Source organism: Boleophthalmus pectinirostris, unplaced genomic scaffold (assembly GCF_026225935.1).
Source record: "Boleophthalmus pectinirostris isolate CB_2022bp ecotype Guang Dong unplaced genomic scaffold, ASM2622593v1 HiC_scaffold_22, whole genome shotgun sequence".
Lineage (NCBI taxonomy): Eukaryota > Metazoa > Chordata > Actinopteri > Gobiiformes > Gobiidae > Boleophthalmus > Boleophthalmus pectinirostris.
In genome coordinates this window covers 17,011,742-17,035,855 of record NW_026571190.1, presented here as the reverse complement: position 1 = coordinate 17,035,855, position 24,114 = coordinate 17,011,742, and the positions used below count along the sequence as shown (strand labels likewise).

Sequence of the window (24,114 nt, the reverse complement as noted above, 5' to 3'; positions counted from 1 at the left end):
AAGGAAATATAAAGTCTAGATTGAAGGCTAAAGTCATTCACTGGCTCTGATTTTATGTAATAAAGGAGTCATGTATTTTCTGTCAGATGTTGTTGTAGCTTCATCTCTCAGGCCTGATTTACTGAAATGAAAGGAAACTTGGCACATCTCCAACTTTCCTACATGCATGAAGACTCATTATCCTGTGAGTTTATCGTGAGAAGACGCTCAAGGCTGTGCTGTAATGCTGGTAATACTGCACCATGTGTGCAATGTGCAATAGCAAAGACACATATTTATGTGACAGGTGTCTGCCAGTCATCCAGGTACAGCCCATAGGATAAGAATATGTATGTTTTTGTCTGTTTTATTTATTTATTTATTTATTTTTATTTTTTATTTTTTGCTAAAGGAGTTGCAATCATAATAGTTTCTAAGAACCTTTGCTGGTCTCCACTCATCCAATAAAATGGTCACATCAGCTTCAAACAAAAGATAAAAAAGTTGTATTAATAATGCAAAACTAAAAATAAAAAAGGGATGGGCGATATCTCATTTTCAGACTAGTATCAGTATCGGGCAATATCAGTTGAGCTTGTTTTTACATAATGTCAGCCAATATCAGTATTTGTTTCTGATATCAATATTTTTCTGGTGCTGCCCCATGTGTATTCTCAGATTGTCCTCAGTGCATCAGAGTTGTCTTTTTGAACAGGCCTATGAGTAAAAATGGAAATAGTTATGTGATTGCATGTTTACACAAACAAATTAAGTAACAAATTATTAAATTTTTTACATTATTTTTGCAAAAGTGAAAAGTTTATTTGTGGTCTTTACTTCATCTTAAAAGAAGTTTGTGGGTCTTGCCATCTTTTTTAAAAGCTAAAAATCTGTACCGGTAGGGCAAATATCGGATATCAGTTCAAAAAATCCATATGTGCCCATCCCTAGGCAACAGTTAATCAACTGTAAATACACTGATGCATGTTCAAACATCCAGATTACTTCAAACACTACACAACACAACCCGCATGGAAACAAAGTCATGACCCTAACCCTCATACACTTACACAATATTATAAAAGGTAGAGTTTTAGCTGCTTGAGCTGATAGATAAAAATTTGAAGTCAGATTTTCTTTTGGTGCACGTTCAAACTTGTTCTGGTTAGGTAATTTTTATTTTTTTTTTCTGCTCTAGTCCTAGACTCTAGTTTAGATCTGTGTTAATTCCCAGTTTTGTTCCCGACAGCTCTCTCTCAAAAGATCTGTTAAACTTTTTATTAAAACTTGCATCAGATATTTCCAACTAAATAATAATTTGAAGAAGCATTGCTTTTGGAGAATAACAGCTTGTGCGTACTTTTCCACCTGCTTTTTGTTTACAGTTGCTCTGAGCTCAACCTGATGTCACTGCTTGCTGTGGTGAGTCACTGGCCCTCATCGTGACCGCTACCTGCCGATGACGTCCATAAACCACCGTCGTTTTCATCAATTACGCACCTTTTATAGCGCATTGATTCACTCTGATGCTGTATGCACATCTGATGGTTCTGCTTTTCTACAAACCTACTCGAGATGCTAAGTGCTTTTGTCGTGATGACGTACACAGACCCTGGACAAACCCTCCCCCGAGACATTTCCCACAGTGAGTCATCTGATCCCAAAGACTTCTGCGTCACCGAGATAAAAATAACTTCAATATCATCGTCATTATATAGCTGGCATTCGTATAGGTTACGTATGTGTAATAGTGATTCTCATGATGTCCATCCAATCTGTTTTATTTATATAGGACCTTTCATAAACAAGTCCTCATTAAAGGGACCATGTTATGCTGTTTTCTGATCTATGTTATAATGTTTTCCTCATCAAAAACATTTGTTTTGTTTCATTCAAGCATGTTCAACTCACAAATCTTGTATATTTAGGCTCAGATCTTCTCAGTCAGGAAACAATCTGTTCCACCTTGTGATGTCATGTGGTAATGCAGGAAGCGCTCCACTGTGTTTTCAAACCTCTTCCCTAGAATCACTTGGATCATTTCAGCCCTGGAATTTCCTATTTTTACAGAACAAGAAGAAAAAGGTAGCTGTTTAATTCAATACTACTGCTTCATGACATTACTAGGTGGAACAAAGCATTTTGATCTCTGGAGATGTAGACAAAAGATTAGTCAAACTTCTGTGAATGAAAGGAACCACAACTCCAGGTATGTTTTTGGTGGGGTAATAACATTCTTAAATGGATTAAAGCTCACAAGAGTCAACTTTGCGTAATATATAGGAATTTAAGATTAGCGCAATTATTATGTCAACAAATTTTAAAAAAGACAGAGCGCACAACTCACGCAGTGCTGAAAGAAGAAGAAGAAAAAAATAGGTGTGCTTTAAAATCTCTGTGGCATTTTATAATCTGCTAATAATCTGCGCTGAGCCGTAAAGGTGCACTGTGTAAAATTTCTGTTGGAAGATTGTTTCCCATGAACATGCATTGTGTTGCATTGCCTGTAATGTTACGTACAGCTTTTAACTTTAACTAAGCAGGTGATGCCAGCAGGTGAAGTTACAGGCCAGATTTATGGAGTGGTAACCTCACTCACAGTAAGAATGCATGTTTTTAACTTATTTTCTAGCAGGATACACACCTATAATTGAATAAATGAAAAATACATAGGCAAAGCAATAATATCTCTATGGAGACAAGAAAGTGGCACTGGTAAAATGACATAGTGCACGTAATTACTGGACATGATGAAACTATAGCTCAATGCGGGTGCTGTACTGCTGTGGCCTAGCAGTGGCACAGGTCCAAAGAGCACAAGATTACACACAGGAGCAATAAAATATATTATTATTTGCCAATTCTAATTTAACAGCTTAAAAGGGAGTTATGTTTGATAGACCGCAAATGTCCACCCTTAACTACTTACATTTTCCAGTTATCTGTGTTGAGCTTTGAATTGTCAGGTCCAATTTTGTATTCCTGCTGCTGGCCTTAAATTTCTCCAAGGTAAACGTCTCCCTATTGGCAAAGAAAGAAAACATTTTCCTTAGCACTTTAATCAGTTATTTCCTTCAGTGGAACTTTTAGCGTCATTTTGAATATAGGCTGCCATATTTCCTCAGCAGCTCTGCCCGTTGGATTATCTCACCACCACCACCGTAAGCAGAGGCCAATGACAAGTAGATCTGTTTGTTTTTATTTTGAAAGTGCTCTGCTGAACTGATATATTTGTTTACTTTGTGTAGTAGTAACTGTGGAAAAGGTAATAGTAGATTTTTTTTTCTGTCAAAACCCACACAGTTTCAGCCAGGCAGCCTCATACTGAGAGCGGAGCGTGAAACGGCTAAAGTGACTCCCTTAATTATGCACTGGGTCAAACTAGCTCCCTCCCTCACTACTGCACCAAGGAAAAAGTGATAGATTTTTGTATTTTTTACTGTTTAATTATTACAGCTTGGATATTCCTAATTATGGACTGTTGACGTGAGCTGGCTCTAAAGCTTATCCGGTGACTCAATGGGAGAGGAATAATACTGAACAATGATTTTAAATATGCAAAGCTTTTTAAAGATTTTTATTGGTTCATAGGTTCTATCTGATGTGACTGTAATAAGCATAATATGGTGGTGATGAGTAGGGAGAGACATTCAGTAAAATTTCAGAGCCACAAATCTCAAAATGATGAAGATGGCAAAAAAACTAAACAAAAAACCCAATATCAATATCAAACAATATCAGTATTATCAATATAATACTGCCAGGACAAGTTACTGGTCAGATCTGCGGAGATAAAGATGCATATTTTTGTGTATTTTTGAGTAATAAAGAACATCTATAACTGAACAAATGCGAGATAGATGTTTAATGCCATACTCTGGAACATTCTAGGCAAAGCAGCATATCCATGACAGACAGAGTTGCATAGTGCACCTTTAACTTAGAAGATGTTTCAGTAGCTCTCATAATTGACCAGTGGTGGACGATGTACTCAATTCTGTTACTTAAGTAAAAGTACAAATACCAGAGCAAAAAAATAAATAAAAAAATTATCACAAGTCAAAGTATTAAAGTACCTGGTTAAAAAATGTAAAGAGTAAAAGTATTCTTCTCAGATTTTTAGGTCTAATAAAGTTAAAAAAGTAGTGATTTTGATACAGATTTGTGCTGAATTTCAACAGAAACAATTGAAGCAGTTTTTATTTGTATATTTTAGTTTGCTCAACCTACGAGCTATTTGAGCAGGTCTTACACAACAATAAAAAAAATACTTTAACTTTTCAGCCCTGTAAATGTAGTGGTGTATAAAGTACAGATATCTGAGCTCAAATGTAGTCAAAGTATCCATTGTAATATGTACTTATGTAAAGTACAGATACCTAAAAGTCATACTTACGTTCAGTACTTGGCTATATTTACTTTGTTACGTTCCACCACTGTAACTGACTGACATGTTTACGTAATTTTAATCCATCTTTCTTACTTCATGCACATAGCCTCGGGACAACCTCTCAGACTTTGTTGGCACAATGAGTCATAGGAGCCCATTGACGTCTGTGTGACCAGATCTAGATAAAAATAACTCGGGCTCGTCATTAGATTGTGGAAGATCCTAATTGTGCTGCGTAGATGTATGAGCCTGGCTCCTTTGTGCGCCTCTAAAGGGGAGGTAATGACTGTGACTGCCTGAACACTGCACACTCAACTTGTCACTTTGGCAGGTTCACAGCATCTGTCATATACCGACACACAGAGCAAATCGGATTCTTCTGCTGCAAAAACTATTTTCTTTTCAGCTCTCTTTTCTCTTGCACAATAAATGCCAAATAAAAGAATCCAATTAGAAAGTAAAGCTGCAAACCTAACCAGCCGTTATTCAGATTAATTACTGTTCTCAAGTTCAATGGCAAGTTTTCTTACTGCTCCTACTCCTATAAATGTTTTGCCACAAAAATTATACTTTAATTAGTCTTATTAAAGCATGAAGAAAGACTTGATTCATAATGATAAAACCACAGTGACTCAGGCTTAGTAGAAAGAGTTAGGGTTAGACTTTATGGTATTAAGTAGTTACCATGAGCTTTAATCATCCTTAATAAACTGTGTGTTTGAATTAACTGTAGAAGGTCTTGAGAAAACCACAAACACAATATTATCACGAAGTTTAAGCAAAACAACTGGACCTACTAAACTTTTACAGCCAGTGTTGCGCGAATAACCAAGTAGCTTCTTTGGGGCTTTGTAGCGACTGTTTAGTAAGTCCTGTTGTTTTAATTCAGTTTGGTGAGATTTGTTTGAATATTTCCTTTGTATTAATTAAGTCTTTCTTCATGCTTTCTTGAGGCTAAATGAGATGTTTATAAAGGGCTCTTTTCTTACAGAGCTTATCTGCTTTGTCTCACTACATGCCTGTCAATACCAGGCTGAGCTGTTTCTTTCAATTACACCAGCGTGACTCATCTCAGCTCTCTGACGACACTTGTTGAAACCATGGCTAGCTCAAGTGCTTGAAATGTATATTAATGAGGATGTTTCTTATTTTTCACTTTGTAATATTTTTGAAAGTTTCCTACCAATTCGGGTAAGTCAATATTTTTTTCTTTCCAATATTAACACATAATAAGTGGATCACAAAAACATTTCTTTTAACTGTACTTTTATATGGTTAAATCAGTTCTTGTTCTAACTTCATAACACATTTCTTTGACTTCACTGAACACTTTTCTGAATTCAGCTCAACTCATCAATGCAGATTGAGTTGATTTTACAAGGGTCACTACAAAAAAATCACCTTTGACCAAGTACTGACAACTCAGAGCTGTACTGAGAATGCAGACTTCCTCTCGTTCTATGTAGAGAACCAAATTTAGCAGGAAGAAAAAAATGTCAGATATTTGTGACAGTATGCAAAGCAGAGATGAAAGACACTGAACTTTATAATGGTTATTTATTTGAACACATGTTTTTGAGTGATATATCTTGTGCGTAGTAAAGCTGTCAGTTATATAACACCCCGAGCCCCTTTTATTTATGTCCACATTGCTTTACGGTAAACTAAGACATGATATAAACTAAAGAAAACAAATAAGTGAAAGTTCAAGTCCATTCATGGGCAGTGGTGGATGAAGTACTCAACTTTATTACTTAAGTAAAAGTACAGATACAGGGGCAAAAGATTACTCAAATAAAAGTATCACATGAAAGTACATGAAGTACTGCTTTCAAGAATGTACTTTAAGAGCAAAAAGTGAAAGTATTTTGCAGAGAATTTAAGAATAATTACAGCATCAAATGTAGTGACTTTGATAAAGTACTTAGCTAATTTTAATGGATTCAACTGATTTCTTCATTTTTCTAGCTGTTTTTGTGTATTTGGTTTGCTTAATGTTGGGACATTAACTGAAATTAAAAAAGTATTGTTTTTTACTATTCAGTCCAAACCTAAAATGTAGTGGAGGAGAAAGCACAGATACAAGTTCTCAAATGTAGTGAAGTAAAAGTAAAAATTATCCACTGTAAAATGTAAGTACAGAAAAGTACAGATACCTAAAAACTGTACTGAAGTATTGTACTTTATTACTTTCCTCCCAAGTTCATGGGTAAATCTTTATAACTACACCTTTTTTAACCTTATTAAAGCATGAGCCAAGTATAATTCATAATGAACATATAGTTTATTAAGCATGATTAAGGTTTAGTAACTACTTTTTATTGAATTAATGACACTCCTAACACATTATTTAAGTAGTTATAAGACTGCATCATTCTTAATAAACTATTCATGAATTAAAAATGAATGAAGAATTATTAATAAAGTCTCTCTCCGAGCTTTATTAAAGGTTCACTATGTATCTATCTAGAAAAACAGGCATTCTGACTGTGAGTGGGGTCGCCTCTCCACAGATCTAACCGGTAAGTTTGTCTGATTTGGCCTCCATGAAGACAGAAAGGTTTAATGCCATACTGTGAAACGTTTCAGACAATGCAACAACATCTCCATGAAGAAAAGCATTTGATGGACCCTTAGCCAGAAAAGTTTCACAGTGCACCTTTAAGGCTAAAGTGTAGTTATTATACAGTGTTACCCATTAATTTTGCTCCCTCTCGTTCTGTCGCTATAGCCAGTTTAGTAACCCCAGGTCTGCTTAGCCTCCTGTTTTTCCACGCCTGTCACCCGATCCCCAGGTTGGTGCAGTGACGCAGGAGAGAGCAAGTTGTACAAATGTCATCTTCATCAGAGGAAAGAGCAAGGCAGCCAGCGCGTCCAGACGTCCAACCACATCAACGTCTGCCTCACCTGCTACACTATATGCTCCTCTTTCTCTTCAGCCCCCAAACAGAAAGCAAGTGCTCCTATAAACATGGAGGCTATGGAAATCTGGAGGCAGTGGCTAAGTTCATTTGAATGTTTGAGAGATTTATCCAAGTTAGTAGTGAAGGTACAAAAAGAAGTAAACCAAGCCGAATTTATTGTCTTCAAAATATGTTAGTGTGGGGCAGAGAGCATTGTCTGTGCAGTGCAAAAATGAAAGCATGGGTCTTATTTGTTTAAATGTTTTAGTCATTTGTCAAATTTAATGAAGATGGGAAGTTAATGAAAAGTAAAAAAGTGGTTTTATTATGCTCAGGTTTTCATAAAATGTATTAGAATGTAAAAAACTTGAATTTCCCTGACCAGTTTATACAATGTGGAGATCACACATGTAGACTTGGAAATTTACTGAGAATTTAGAGGCTAAAATTGATTACAAAAACAGCAGATTTTTTATTTTTATTGAGAATGAAATTATACAGCTAATTGATTAAAAGGTCATATATTTTAAAGCAAAAAGTCTTTCTGTTCGCAGAGTTTATTTATCCACTCTTTATAAGGCTGGGCAGGGGTTGCTCTGGTGGTGCTGAATTGATTCAGTTTAAATCTCAAATCTGGTTTAATCTTTGGTGAACTTCGGTGAGTTTTGCATCTCGTGAATTCGTTATCGAATGTTTTTTTTTTTTTTTTTCCATAAAGCTCTGGGTGACTCTGAATTGTCTTGAAAACAGCTGCTCTGGAAAATGTATTGAAGGAAGATGAGCGGTGTTTTACGTGTGGAGTTTCGGGACACATCGGACCTGTTTGTCACGTTATCTGTGCGTGGGTTTGAATCGAGTTTTATTTGATTTGACAGATTATGCCACAATAATAAATGATTAGCCCGCTGTCTCTGAGTCTAAAGTCCATCTTCTGAGAAGACTCGCGTTGCTTCAGGTGAACTTCAGAGGTGACCATTAATATCACGCGCACGTGCATCACATTCCTCTCGCTCGTGGAGCACGTGCAGCGTCTCAAAGCAGCGCGTGGAGACAACAGTGCGCGCGCGTGTGCGTACAAAGGACAGTGCCCTCCTGTAAACGGATCCAGGATAATCCGCGAATCATTGCTTATTTCAGGGAGGGAGTCGGAGTCTGCGGCTGAAGGCAGGTTACTCCTGTCCGGTATACCGCTCTCAAGCCACCCCCGGTCTAGACCCACACAAACACTATTAAAATCTGAAAATGCCGTGTGTGCTGAACGTGCGTGCCTCTTCTTTGTGGCGCGCCGTGGTCTAATTTGGGAATGACGCAGCTGAAAATTAAAGACAGCGCTCGTGTGTGGCACTGGCTCGCGCGCGCTCTGAGACCAGGCAGAAGTGAAGGGCACAGATAGAAATGTTTGGACTTTTAATGTCTGTATGCAAAGTGATAGAAGGCAAATGTAGCGCGGGGAGCGTGCTTTTCTGTCCACATGTGAAATATTCCGCTGTGAATTCACGCGGACTGCCTTATAAGGAAAGACAGTCGTGCCTTTGTGCAATAGGCCGAGCAGCAGCCTGCGGGAGCCTGCTTTAACCCTTGCGCTGCTGAATTTAATTTGGTCCCGTCGCGTGAAACAATGCAACGAGAGCAAACGAAGCCACTGCGCGTCTTGGTTTGACTCTAGAGCCACAGAAAAGGCTTTAAACAGTAAAAATGTAAAGGGTAAAGGGTGAAAATAATTATGAAAGTGAATGCTTGAAGGGATAAATAGACAAGTTTAACGCTATTTTCTTTCCATTGAGTGCCTCACACTCCTGTCTCAATAAACCCAAATTCACCCATAAATACAATTCTAAAGCTGCTGGGACTTATACATTTTGTTTAACCAGCATTGGTTGGGATTAATTGGCTAAATGTTTACAAGACCAAAGCCTTATAATCCAGGACTAATGCAGGATCACACAGAAGATCTGAGTCTGAATAAATCGAGACTAAATCTGGCAAATAGGCTACAGAATTTGAAGATTGAGAAACAAGCCATCTAAATAAATTTGCCAGCTACAACGTTTGGGAAATTTCAGTTTTAACTGGAGGGGGGGAAAAAAAAACTCTTGTGACTGAAGACCTGAAAAAGGATTAACATGAACTCACCTACTCGACCTTTAATCTACCCCAAAGAGAAAAAAAATCAATCAACAAATATTACACAATTTTAAAGGTCAAACTGAATTTACCTTAAGCAATATTATAAGACGATGTACACATATGTGAGTACCTAATAATGGACTACAGGACCAGGACTAGAGTGAAACTGGACCAAATTGGTGTAAGGTCTTCAAAATAACTCTAGGCAAAATCAGTATTTAAAAACTGATCGTGGCGTTGTCTGGTCAATCCTAAACGATACATGATAATGTGAATACCCATGGACATATCGTAAAGGCTAGAAAAATTTGATCTTTTAAAACTTAACCAGAACTAAACCACTACCAAGTCTTGACACCATGAGTAAGCCTATGGCCAGACGTTTTTCGCTTCCCACACTACCATTCCGTGCCAGTCTCCGTGAGTCTAACCCGATTTATCCATGAGTGCCTTGCCAAGTGATAGTGATCCGGCCTGAGCCTGTCTTTTGAGAAGTCACCCAGCTGGAGCTAAAGCCTACAGTGCCAGTGTGTGATGTTTGACCTATCCAACCTCGAGCTCTCTTTTAACGCAGCGCAAATCCACCTGAAAATCCCCACTCCACGCTGCTATCCGAAATGTCATCCTCTTTGTCTGACCTTGGCGAAGAACATATGGAAATCTATTCATTGAGATTCGCACAACAGCGGCGATTCAATGCAAAAGGGTGAAACTGACCCCGCATTATCGCCTCGTATACCTCAAGAGCGCACCATAAAGACGTATATGTGCATGTGGAGAGGATATTACGCACGCCCTTGCACTGATAGACGGACACTACGGACCACTGTCTTTCTACTGGCCTTGGAAACCCCCCTCCAAGCGTATAACCTAATAACATGATAACGAGCTTGCGTCCAAACGTGGGATTTACACGTTTTGGTTTCAGGGTGGCCGTGCGTGTTGTCATTGTGGACTTGTTAACGTGGCGACAATGAATCATAGGCCCGCGAGCTGCCCGTCAGAGCCGCGCGCGAGTGAAGAGAGAGAGGGTCCGGGCCGATTGTGTTGTACCGTGAATCTCACCACTCTTTCACAGGCAGCACCATTGACATCGCTCTTTTTGATCGGAGGAAGGAGTTGCGTTCAGGAGACGGGGCAAACTCGGATTTCTCAGTGTTCAACTTTAAAATGAGGGTAGATGTAAGTGTGTGGTTTCATATTAAAATAGAAACATATTTAATAGGTTGTGACTTGTAGTTTGTTGGGTGATTGTCTTAGTCTAAATAAGATATGGTGCGTAAATGAAAACTGAGTGGACCCTGGTTAAAGATGCATTTCGCAACTTTTCCAGTGAAGGCTCTGTCACATGCTTGTCTCCATGGAGATGTTATTGACTTGACTGGAATGTTCCATGGTGCATCAAATACAACTATCTATCAATTCTCCGTTATGGATGTTTCTTTTGCTCAAAAATACAATAATTCTCTCTGTGAACATGGCTGCCTTTACACAGATCTGACTTACAATGTAGCCTGTAGTTGTCTCCTTTGAGATAGCTTTAATCTCTACCAAAAAGGGAATAGTCCAGATAGAGCAATAATAGCTCAGCACAGACTAACAGGTGACTGACACCTCATGAGGAAAGTTTCAGAATGCACCTTTATGGTCTGTAGCTGTGGAAATTGTCTTTCATGGTACCTGTAAATAACTTAAGTAGTGCTTATGTTCTGTTAAACATGATGAAAGATGAAACCAATAACAATGGTCCTCTATTATTTTTAGCAGTAGTAGTAGTGGTAGTAGTAGTAGTAGTAGTAGCTCATATGTTCAGTTATTTAATCTAAGATAATTTGCTAAAATGATTTATGGCATGAGAAATTGATTGGACTTGGATTTTAGTAGTCAACTTTGCCAACACTGAAATTAACCTAAAGTAGGCCTACTTAAAAAAATAAGAAATTTGGTGTAGATTTCATCATTTCCTTCCCACTTGGTTTTGTTTTCCTGTTTTGTACTGATATCAAAGTGAAAAAATACTTTTGTCTAATTGAGGTTGTACTAAAAGCTCGTTTAATCACGTTTTAATTTTAAAACACGTAACTTTTTATATGTTGTTTTTCTTTGTGTTAAGTCATGATTGCCCTATCTTTCAGATAAGTCATGATTGTCTTTAAACTCACGGTCTTTGAAAGCGTCAGCGGGAACTACCCCCGCCCGGACACCGCCCCCTCTACGTCACTGCCACTGCGATTTGCATGAAGTGTTTTCTGCTGCAGCTCAACTCGCCTGCAGACTCCGAGGGAAAAGCGAGGGGAGAGGTGCGCTGGAAACTCGAGGAGAGTACGAGAGGCTTGGTTTCTAGACCGGGAAAACCTAAAGGAGTACAATATAAACGGGAGACGGGGACACGGATACCACTAAGGATTATTTTGAAGTGTGGGTTTCTTTCTTACGGGGAAGATGGAGCTACCCGCCGCGGGAGAGCACGTCTTTGCGGTGGAGAGCATCGAGAAGAAGCGCAGCAGAAAGGTTCGTCACTAGAGCTGTGAAGGGCATTTGTAACGGAGAGGAGGGGGACGAAACTAGCGCGCTTTGGCTGCCTCTGCTCCATTGGATTACATGTGCATTTTACCGTCAATATCTCTATGCTGACTTTGCAATGCTGTGTGGATATTGCTGCGTAAAGTATCTTCCTAATGTTTTGCTCATTATCCGTTTCTCTGCGTTCACAGGGAAGGATTGAGTATCTGGTCAAGTGGCGAGGATGGTCTCCAAAGTAAGTCTGCTCATGGATTAAAAAATATAATAAAATAGCAGCTCGTTATTATTCAAAACACTGGGGTTTATTTGTGCACGCGTGGGTGCTCTTATGGGCGGTTACGCGATGATGGATGTAGTTTTATGATGTATGCAATCCCCAGTGTGCCAATTAAGAAACAGACACGGCCATAATTGAAGACTGTGTGCTAGAAATGCGCATATATCTACAGATGAACTGGGAACGATCCAATGGTCTGAGCTACAGCCGTGCGTAAAAGTTGCTATGCTTACATTACACGTGCGCCCCCGGGGACAGCAAGTGCCCTAGCATTATGTTTACTTAACATTAAAAGCAAATATGAGTTGTAGAGTAGATAAACTCACCAGCTCTGTTAAACATTGGTACAAATGTAGCATAACAGCCCACTTTTGCTAGATCAGCGTGTCCTTATTTTGGATTGTTCATGTTTCAGATACAACACGTGGGAGCCGGAAGAAAACATTCTGGACCCTAGACTCCTGGATGCATTTCAAGACAGGTAATAAACCCGCATCGAGTGTCTTCTTTTCTGTAAATGGAATACAGTAACTCACCAAACTGGTCCAAATATGTCCTAGTATATATACACTGCTTCACATGCTTCAAATACCTGATGTTTAGTTGAGAGAACATACTTCCTTATTGTGACAAAATGGTTATAAATTTTATTAAATTGTTCTTAGTGTACAGTTGTTAGGACACCTTTGTTATGTTGTGATAAGATGGCAACATCCACAAACATTGACAAACATTGTTTCAAGCTATTATTTAAATTCAAGTAAAACCTGTTTTACATCTATAATATTAAGTAACCTTAATCAATTTTCATTGCTGCCTAACTCCTGTCCATGGATTTCCAGCTTACTGTTTCATACAATATTTTGGACTTTTTCCCTATTCCAATGATTATAATGTTGAGTTTTATTATTAATCACTATGGCAACAGTCCTCATTTCTCATCACTCCAAAACCAATGCATTGAACATGTCTTTCGCACCTTGAACTTTCTAAAACAACACATGTTTTCCTTTTAGTCCTTGGAGGAGATGACCTCTTCACTTCCTTTAGACAGTTGATACTAACCTGACAACATCTTGGGTTGGGTTAAACCTTAGACCCATTCATTCAGTGTCTGTCAAATCTCACACTGACTCTTTGGGATCAAGGCTGTTGTTGTTAGTTCAGGGTTAAACTTGGGTCGCTATCGTCAACACAGACTCCCTCTCTACGGTTTCTACTGTTTCCTTCGGGTCATATGATCTGGTATTTGTCAGCACAGAGTGATCAGGTGTTGGTCACATGATGCACCTGTGTTTTCTACCTATTACACCTCTCTCTACCTGAATGCCCACACAAGCTCTTGTTTGGCTAATTGGCCATTGGATAAACCCATTACGAACACATTATAGGCAATTATGTGTTATGAAATACTAAACTTGGGGGCTGCAATATTAGAGGAGTAGTCAGTCACTTTATGTAGTAATTAGGCCTATTAAGAACAATAATATGCAGAAGTTCCATAGGTTTAAAATATATCTTACTAAATTATTGTTGCTTGTAGCTTGTTTGAGCCAGTGTTGGGTGGTTTCTTTTCTACTGTTTTGATATCAAGGGGCCATATTATGCTATTTTCTGATCTATGTGTTATAATGTTGTTTCCTCATCACAAACATACCTGGACTTGTGTTGTGTTTAATTCATTTAACACAGAAACCCTGCATATTTAGTCTGAGTACTTCTCACAAACAGAAAACACTGTTCCGCCTTGTGATGTTTTTAAAACTCCTTATGCCTTCCCTAGAATTCCCAATCTCGATGGAAGAAAAGGGAAACTGTAGCTGTTAACTTCAAAACTACCACTTCATGACTTCTTAAGGTGAAACAGAGAATTTTGAGCTTTGGAAATGTAGACATCATTTAAATGCAGGATGGCTCAAACATGTCTGAATGAAACAAAACACAACTCCAGGTATGTTTTTGATATGGTAACAATATTATAACAAGGGTTAAAGCTCACTAGAGTCAATTTTGCCTAATATAGGACCTTTAGCATAAGCAACAACTAGCTTTGAGAAAATGTAAGACAGGTATATTATTTTATAAATTCTTTGATTTATTGTTTTATTACATATTTTTATCAATTTAAATTTTGTTCCTGCGTACAGCCCATTATGATATTTGTCAATGTCATCCCAGTGTTTATTTATGAGGCAGGGCTTTATAGGCTGTGAGTTTGACAAGGATGTTGAAAAGGACATCAATAAACTCAAATTACCCCATTAAGATTGCCCGCCAAGCTTTTAGACATGCAAGCATCCTTACTGAACGTAATGTTGTATTGCTATGAAGGTACCTGTGTACTTGTTCTGAGTACTTCACAATTGTGCTAACATTTAGATTTTTTTTTGCATGTTACTAACAATTATTGTGAAAAAAAACATCAACATTTTTTGACTATTCTCAATTACTGACACCATATGGCCAAACAACAATCACATTGCCATTTCTCTGCTGAACAACTGTATGAAATCAAACATTTCTGAATGATGAATAGTTACTCATAAAAACACTTAACAGTTTACTGGAGTTGGACATAATTTAATTTACTTATTTTTGCTTTTAACTTTCCTGGTGGGGATTCATGAAGTGCTTTGCCTTCATGGAGACTCTTTGCTTTTCTTGGAAAGTTTTACAGTAGGGCAATAAACATATCTAGACCAAACTGTGTGAGATGTGTGGATAAGCAACCCCGCTCACAGTAAGGAAGAATACGTGTTTAGCAAGCCACTTTTTCGTAATAAAAACAACTGGAAATGAATAGTAGAAGATATAGGTTTAATGTCATATTGTCAGTCCAGTCAGAGCAATAGCATCTCCATTGAGACTAGCAGAAGAAGTTACACAGTTCACCTTTAAGATTCTCACCATTAACATGTATTAGTCAACTAGATCATTTATAGACATACCCACTTATCACGAGCATGCTTCTGTCCTTGGTCACTCTCTCCTCAAAGTAAATAAACCACACAACCAACCAAAACACTCACATAGGCCCGTGCTTGTTTCAGCTGTTACCTTGCTCTCTGAAGGGGCGACTTTATTGAAACTAATTGCCAGTCTCTCCGGGGAGCCAAATTGTCTGAATGCCAGGCTATGAAAATACACCAAGTCGTCATTGTAATTAGATGTGAGAGAGGGGAGGAGGGGGAGGGGCTTTGACATCATTCTGTCTATGGTATTGAGTTACTGCTTTAAGTGTGAAATGCCCAGGGCCAAGACAGCTTAGAAAAGTTATGTTAAAATGTGAGTGGTGTAAAACATTGGTTCTACCTTGGGGGTCACAAGATGATTTCTTATAGCTCAAAAATCATAATACTTTATAATATTTATTCTATTTTTATTAGACAAGTACCTTTAGTGGAATTACGTCATATAACACAAACTATTCAAATAAAAATCTAATGTATATGTATGTGTTGTGGTTATAAATAAGCAGGAGTGAAAGTTAATATGTGTATGACAAATTTTTATGTTTTTCTTAGTACTACTTGGTTTGGTGGGATAGTACTTGAACTAAATATTTATCACAGTTTTACATCAGTAGTCTGTGGAAAAAAAGTTGAAGAAAAGTACAAAAATATAGGAAGTATGAGTGAGTTCTAAAACTGAATACTCAGATGTTAATCAACAACAAAAAAATACCATCAAAATTCAGAGAAAATGTATGCTCAATGATGGCATTTTTCAGACTAAAAGAAAACGAAGTAATTTTTTGTAGAATCTCAAATATAATGATGTTAACTATGATTTAGTGAAATGAGTGGTCTAACCTTTCATATGCACTTTAATTAAAAGGTGTGACTAGGAGAAATGTTAATGTAACCTTTTTGGTGATGATTAGATCTGATGAGGTTCAGGAAATTGGTTTATTTTCGAAGTGAAATCTCCAACTTGATCCTCCCACAAGAGACCGATACTTAGTAGCTGGCAACTTCCTCTTTCTCTGCAATTTGCACAATGCACTGAAATTGCAGTGTTTTGTTTTGTTAACGAATGCTATTATGGTCAGTTATGGGGAGAAGAATGAATATAATAATAGCTGTTAAGGTTTTCCATCTAAAAATTGAAATGTATGCTACAAAGGTTCTACAAATATGAAACATAAGTTGAGCAGAAGCACACAGTATTTGGTTGTAGGACATACTAGTATTTATGACCACAATGTCAATTAAAACATGTATGTCATGTGTTTGTACTTGTACCTGTAAAATAAATAAGAAAATCTATTATCTGTATTAGTTATTTGTTGATACAGGGATCTAGTACAAATCCTGGTTCATGGGTACAAATCATCTTGGTGGGCCCATATTACCTGTTCTCTACATGAAAATAACATACTGGAGATTTTGTGAACGTCCCCTCCCTGCTCTGCCCTGGGTAAACGGTAACCTTTACCCCCGCCCCAGTACGACGCCTGTGTTAAAAAAACTTGTAAACAAGTTGGACAGACCTGTGTTGCGATAAAGATGATCTTTAAATCTATAGCTGTTTTTAGAGTGAACCTAAAAGGACAGGTATCTTCACATTTTGTATTACCCTCTCCCCCTCTTCTCCTCCCTTTCTGAGCTGTTGATGTCTGCGCCTGCACCAGAGGAGGATACCCGTGACGTGTTGTTGCCAGGCGACGCACACTCATCTCTGGAGACACTGCACTAATTGGCTGCTGTTTTCTTTTCCCACAGGGAGCGACAGGAGCAGCTCTTGGGCTACCGCAAGAGAGGACCCAAGCCCAAGCACCTCCTGGTTCAGGTGAGGGTTAGGACTCAAACATATTAATAAAACTAGAAATGGAAAATATTTCTGAAGCATAACTGGATATATTAGCCAGAAATTTTAGGGCCATTTAAACTCCTTGAGATTTTCCACAGTATGTTATTAAATTTCTCTTGCATGCATTTATTCAATTGGGTGTTTTATTGCTCAAAATTATATTTAAAATCCTCGATTTGTATTGGGGGCGAGGACACCAATCTCCACAGACTTGACCTGTAACATGGCGCTGGTGGCATCGCCTGATTGTATCTGTGGAGATAGATAAGTTTAAAGACACATTGTGAAGCCTCAGATACCTTTTTAATTAGCCAAAAGTTGTATTGTGCATAGTGAAAGATGTTATTTGCAAATACTATAGAAGACAATTTAACTTGTTTTGTCATTCAGAAACAGCATCTAATGGCAAAAGTATAATTTTATAATAATAAGCCAATTACAGTACTTGATGTGGTGATTGAAAATACAGGCAACAAGAAACAGTTTAGTCCTGAATTGTCAATAAAATGTCATACTGCAAACAGATCAGGTATCTCTCAAATCTTTCAGTTGCCAAATATAAACGTATCCATCCAGTGTTGAAAAAGGGGGGGAACCCCAGAGGGAGGTGTTTGTTCCCCTCAGGAGGGTGTTGGTGTAACACATGGGATAAAGTCAGTGAGGGGACACAAAGCCACAGTGACATTCCTCTGAGCTGAGGTCAGAGCAGCAGGAGACACTTTGAAATGTCGTGGTGTGGGTTTGGGCTCAGAGAGAATCCCAGGACCATGGGCTGTGTGCAGGGTGGCCCCAAGATCTTGGTGCTAAATAGGGATGTAACAATAACTGAAATATCAAGATGCCATATTGTCAAAAGTCTCACAGTAATATTGTTGGCCGTCACAGTATATCAATTTACAAGTCTCTTTGCTTAAATTCATTATTTTGGAGCAGCAATAGCTAAAAAACAGTCAACTACATATACCATAATCCTTTGTCTCAGTGCAGACTACATGAAGAAATAACTAGAAAAGAAAAACTAGCATTTTTGAATCTTAATTCATTGCATTTTAACAGTACTACAAAGGGTAGTACCAGTACCAAAAATTCACAATTTAATTCACATTAAATGTTGTATTGTGAGATTTGGATATCGTTACATCTCTACTAAATACAGCAGGTTACAACTTTGGTTCATCTCAATAATTTGTCAAATATTCAAAACACATTAAACATATACTAGATGGATTTATTGGTTTTATATTGGAATAGGACAACAGTTTGTACTCACATACTAAAAATTCCATGTGTTTACATTTGGCTTGGATAAAAATTAGGATTAGCATTGGAGAGTTACATCTTGAGAAGCAGTAATTCAAAAAAGCAGTGCTGAAATAATGGCAAAAATGTAAAATAATTTTAAAATTTGTGTGGCCAAAATAGCCCACTTTACAGATGATTACACACAAACCATGTATTCTACATTTTAACACACTGCAAAACCTGAAATTGTGTATCAAAATTTAATGTTACATAATGTTAGGACTGGACATGAAGAGGTTGTTTTGCCTAAGGGGGTATCCCATAATGCTTTGAATATGATGCCACAATCTATTTTTAGCTTTTTAACTGTGAAAAGCCCAATTGTCACGGACATTTTGGAAACAAATATGTTAAAAGCTCCTCATGTTACTTGCCAAAACCCGGACTTCCCCTGGTGTCAATAAGAGTACACTGGAGACAAACTTGTTCACACATTCCACACACGGTTTCTGAGCACATCCTCGTGGGCCTCATTTGAAACATGGCATTTTGTTGTTGTCTAGACACATCTTTACAGCCTCCGACAGCCCGACTCAATCACAAGACAAATCTGTTCATTTTTCATGGCTCACCCTTTGTGCTGTACCTTTTGCACTACTGAAATTATTCATAGTGTATTCTAATGGGATTGTAGGTCTTTATTAGCAACATTTTGGTCCTATTTTCAAATGGCTTATGCGTTTAGAATTATTTGGTTAGAAATGTATTTAATTTATTTAGAAATGATCAAAAATTAGCTTCAGATTTACTAGTGGTTTTAGTTATATGTCTGAGAATCATCAAATGTTTTGATGTACTTTTGAGTCTAGACATTTTCAGTTATTGTAATAAATCAAGTAAGAAATGACTAAAAGTTTTCTAAAACAAAAAAATGATTCAAGCAAAAATGCCATCATTAAATAATATCATCCACCTGTAGAGATCCAGGACTCAAGCAAAATCTACTTTTAAACCAGGGCATAAATGTGCAGTAACTTTTTTGGTGGAGAGTACAGTACCTAAACTAATCTAGCTCCATGGAGACATGCAATTACTGGTCACATCTGTGATAGGCAAGCCCACTAACAGTAAGAATATGTGTTTTTGAGGTGTTTCTGTGCCATACAAACACCTTAAAATGCAAGTTTAATACACGACTGTGGAACATTCCCTGTAGATCCCCATCAAGAAAGTTATAAAGAGCACCTTTAAACCAGGACTTAAACCAAGACTTAACCCAGATCTTCAAAATACCATCTTATTGTACCCACCATTAGTGACACCATACCACAGTTTTAGACCTTTATAATGCCAATTGAATATTTACCCATTTTATGTAGACTTTGCGATGTACTTTTGTCAGTGTATTTGTCTGTCAGTATCATTAACTATTCCTTTCTGTGTTTTCATAGGTCCCCTCATACGCTAGGAGATCCAAGATTTTGGCTGATATCCACGAAGAGGAGAGCCATCAGAAGTCCAACTCTATCCAGATGCAGTACCAGCTAAACGGCAAAAAACACCATCCATACCAGCCACTGTCCCAGGACTGCGAGACAGACCAATCAAACGGCAAGAAATTTTACTATCAACTGAACAGCAAGAAGCACCACCACTACCAACCGGAGATCAAAAGTCACGAGACTGTTTTTGCCAAACCCAAGGAAGTGACAGTCCCGGATTTATCCAATAAGGGGTACAATCTTCCCCCCGTCCTGCAGCAAAAATGGGTACGAGATAAAGATTCTGGGTGCTTGACTAAAATAAAGGATATTACAATGGAGTTAAAAAAGCTTCCAGCGGATTTAAACGGACACAAGGACACTGAAAAGGTGAAACCAAAGGAGGACTTTGTAACGCAAAGCAACAACGTCCGCAATGGGAAACTAAAAATTGTCAAAAACAAAAATAAAAATGGAAGGATTGTGATCGTTATGAGCAAATACATGGAAAACAGCATAAAATCGGACAAAATGAAAAGTGACTCGGAAAAGCAAGTACCAGACAGCAGCACGGAAAACCACATCGAGAAAATGAAACTTGTGAAAAAGCTCGGACTCGTGAATGGATTTACAAAATTATCCAAAGAGAAATCGACTCTAGGGCTTGACCACGGTGATTGCCTAAAAGAGAGAAAGGAGGAGATTTCCAAAACAGAGCAAACTGTGACCGAGCAGGATAAACATGTCGGGGTCAAAGGTCGTGGCCAGCTTCTTGCAGATGAGGCTTTAGGGTTGACAACCACGACTAATCCAGTCTCCTCGCCTTCGGATACGGCCGAGAAAGAAGTCAGCCAAAGCGCACCTACAACATTGAAACGCCATCTTTCTGAAACGAACACTGAGCAAAATGGACCTAGAAAGAGGTATTTGCAGACTCTTATACCTTCCCCATCTCCCCAAAACGCAGCCCAAAATCTCCCTGACAGTCACTTGTTACCTGATTGTGGATACCAAGATGAACCAATGGACTTGAGTATGGACAAATCTAAGTCTAGACTATCAACATTGGACCTTGTTGAGGCAGCACAACCTGAGGGGGTAGAGTTGACTGTAACACAATCGCCGGCAGAGACAGAAACCCAACCGCAAAGCATCGCACAACAAACAGAAGAAGAGAATATCAGGCCTTTATCTCCGAGCGATCACAACAAGAGGAAAGACGTGCACTTTCCCTCCTTCCAGCCCTTTCTCGGAAACATAGTGATCACAGATATCACCACGAACTGCCTCACCGTGACGTTTAAGGAGTATGTAACAGCGTAGCTAACCATGCTGACACCGTACAGAACATCTATGTGAAGGGAAAAGTATTTGCCTTCTGGGTTTCTTGTATTTTTGCATATTTGTTCTATCATCTTCATGAATTAAGTTTTGGTCCAAATCGTTTTCAGATGTGTATCGTTATAGCTTTCTGGTCTCCCAGACTTAACAGTTGCTTAGCTGTTTTTTTTTTTTTTTGTTGTTGTTGTTTTTGTTGTTAATTTTTACTTTGCTGCTTTAACATAGCAGAAAATAACTTCTGCACATAGACCAAAAGTAGGTATTAATAGATTTTTTCCCATTGTATATTAATCTAATCAAATAATACATGTATTTAATATTGATAATATAGGCACCTAAAAGCATTTCTATTTGATTTGATGTCTCTGGTTTCTCTCAATCAATGCAAAAATATAAGAAATTGTAAAGAATGCAAATATATTCCCTGGCACAGTACTTGCATATTGATGCTTGAATGTACAAATGAACTTTTTGTAAAGTTTGGATACCAGACTAAACTCTTTGTTTTGGAATAATTTGCATAGTATTTCTCATAAGCTCTGCCTGGTGTTATTTCTGGAAGTCTATCTCATGCAGTATCAGATTTCATTTCCTACAAATGAAGCTCAACTTAAAAGTACAGAATCTTAGACAAAGTTGCACTTATACCTGTACATACTTTAACTTTTCTATGTTTGGTTTATATATTCCTCTCAGATGTCAATTTTGTAAAAGAAAAAATTAAATATATTGAAACATGGTATATGACACTGTGTTATAGTGTGAAATATGGGATTGGATGCTGCTGTGTCAGTAAATGTTAAGTTGATGTTAATTTGCAATGTTGGTGGATGGCAAAGTCTAGTTTTTGCTTAAAAAAAAAAAAAAAAGTTTTAATTTACATCTGCAGGCATAGTTTGAATCTTTAAGTTTGATTCTTTATAGCACAAGTCACTTCCAAACATACTATTTATTCTATTTGCTGTTGTTTAAATCATGACTTGTAATACATTACAACTTAAATATATGAGGTTTCTTTATCATAATTTAATAAACGTTAAGCTAAGAAATGAGAAAGGTTTTGAAAGCCATCTATCTACTGAGAAAAGTCCCTAAATGAGTCACTTTGTTCTGTGGTCAAAGTGAGAAAAACTTCACAACTTTTTTTTTTTTTTTTTTTTTATCAGCATCGTCTGATATATAAGTGTGTAACAATCAAATGTGTACAACAAAATCAAGTCAAATCAAGAGTCTGCAGATAGGATGATGAACTTGCCTTATTTAAAGGTGTGCTATGTAACTTCTGGTGGATGGTTGGTCATCTGTTGAACTCATGAAAATGTTTACTTTGCCTGGAATTTTCCACAGTATTGTATAAACAAATCTACTTATGTATTATATTTTATGTACTCAATTATATGTGGTTTTATTGCCAAGAAATCTACACTACCAGTCAAAAGTTTAAACACACTTTTTCAATATATATGTATTTTTTTCTTCATTTCCATTTATTTCCATATTTGCATTGCGGATCAAATGAATGGACACGTATGAAACGTAACAACAAAAAAAAACTGGCTTGTACTTGGCATTTCTTCACCCTACCAAAGCATTGAGAAAAGGCTAAGGGATATAGCAGTGCTGTGAACAAGGCAAAGGGTGGCAACTTTGAGGATTTGAATGTAAAATATAAAAAAGTTTAGTTGACATACTAACTTTTTTTTCTTAACTACATAATTCCATATATCTGATGGCTGTCTAATTCACTGTATTTTTGATGATACTTTTGACTAGTAGTGTAAATACTTGGCTTGGAGTTGTCACCGGCATGTCTCCATAAAAATTGTTATGTTTTATGACATTTTGTGAAATATTCAAGGCAAAATAATAACACCTTCTGCACCTACTGTAACAAATTGCATAGTGCCCCTTTAACTGTCACTAACAGCTTTGCAACCACGGGTCATACTTCCTCTTCAGTTTGTTGATTTCTTCTGAAAAGCGTTCACTGTTGTATTCTAACATGCTCTACCAGAATGAACTAATACTGGTCTTTGAAGGGATCCTCTGCATTTTGCAATAATAAAATGTCTTTGCAAGTATCTGTCTGTGTGTGTATTTTAAGGAGTTTGATTGACTTCTGATAAATGGTGTTAAAATGTGATCTGCTGGCCAGTATATACAGGCTAAATTTCCAGTGAAATCTCTATGTCAAAGCCATTACAAGCATTATTGTACTTGTTTAGTGTTTGAATTGTTACCCTACATCACCCTATAGGCCTACCATATGCACCACATGACTGAACTTTTATAAGGCCTTTTATAAGTTTCTTAAATTTAGTTTGAAAATACTTTTACTTTTCACTTTTATAGGCCCAATGTAATTTGTCAGTGTTTGGTTTCATTTTTAGACACGTTATACTTAAGATTTTTATTGTGTTGTAAGATATCCATGATAGAAAAGTATGTAAAGTAGCAAAAGCCTGATCTGGTTTGGAGCAGTGAGAGTGAGACACTATTTGTGGCAGTGGAGGCGGTGAGGATTATTACAGAGCCTCTCAGGGTTATTTTCAGACCTGCTATTTGTACGTGTGGGCTGTAGTGACAGCCAGGTCACACCAATGCTGCATGTGGAGAGCAACACTAGCCAACATGAACAGTGCACCAATCACAATAGACTCGACAGAGATGGGCAATAAAGTATATTCTTCTATATTGTAGGTAAACTAATGAGATTATTAGACTTTCAACAAAGAAAGCTGTGTGCATTGTTTATAGGCCTACACGCATGCAGACGCCACAAAGCCTAATAGCCCTAAAAATCTGCCAAAATGTCCAGGCCCACGTGATATTCCTTAGTTGTCACGGTCATAAAAGATATTTTGTCACAAATATACAAGTACGTATTTAAACATTTGAGGCTAATAAAATAAGGCACACAATGTTGTTGCTGAATGTACCATCAATCAAAAATAATATTTGACTTTCCATTGCCACTGGATCTAAACATCAGCTCTAATTAAATTAGGGAAAAATATTGTCTAACATTAGATTAAATCG

General features: G+C 37.5%; 1 protein-coding gene and 1 long non-coding RNA gene across 3 annotated transcripts in view; both read left to right on the top strand.

Moving 5' to 3' along the window:
* Positions 1–1,768, top strand: part of LOC129410416 (uncharacterized) — a 101,965-nt gene extending 100,197 nt beyond the window's left edge. The window contains exon 9 of the long non-coding RNA XR_008632851.1: positions 1,365–1,768. This is a non-coding gene — a long non-coding RNA (uncharacterized LOC129410416). The remainder of the gene's footprint in view (positions 1–1,364) is intronic.
* Positions 1,769–5,471: 3,703 nt separating this feature from the next.
* On the top strand, positions 5,472–23,156 carry LOC110173862 (E3 SUMO-protein ligase CBX4-like). 2 transcript variants are annotated; one of them, XM_055158561.1, is made up of 6 exons: positions 5,472–5,560; positions 11,535–11,910; positions 12,114–12,157; positions 12,615–12,680; positions 16,924–16,990; positions 19,705–23,156. In XM_055158561.1, the coding sequence occupies exons 2-6, from the start codon at positions 11,842–11,844 to the stop codon at positions 21,055–21,057; spliced, it is 1,599 nt and encodes a 532-aa protein (XP_055014536.1). In that variant the 5' UTR covers positions 5,472–5,560; positions 11,535–11,841; the 3' UTR covers positions 21,058–23,156. The 2 variants fall into 2 exon arrangements, with proteins under 2 accessions (XP_055014536.1, XP_020795529.1); XM_020939870.2 differs by lacking the exon at positions 5,472–5,560 and adding an exon at positions 10,305–10,581.
* Positions 23,157–24,114: the final 958 nt, after the last annotated feature.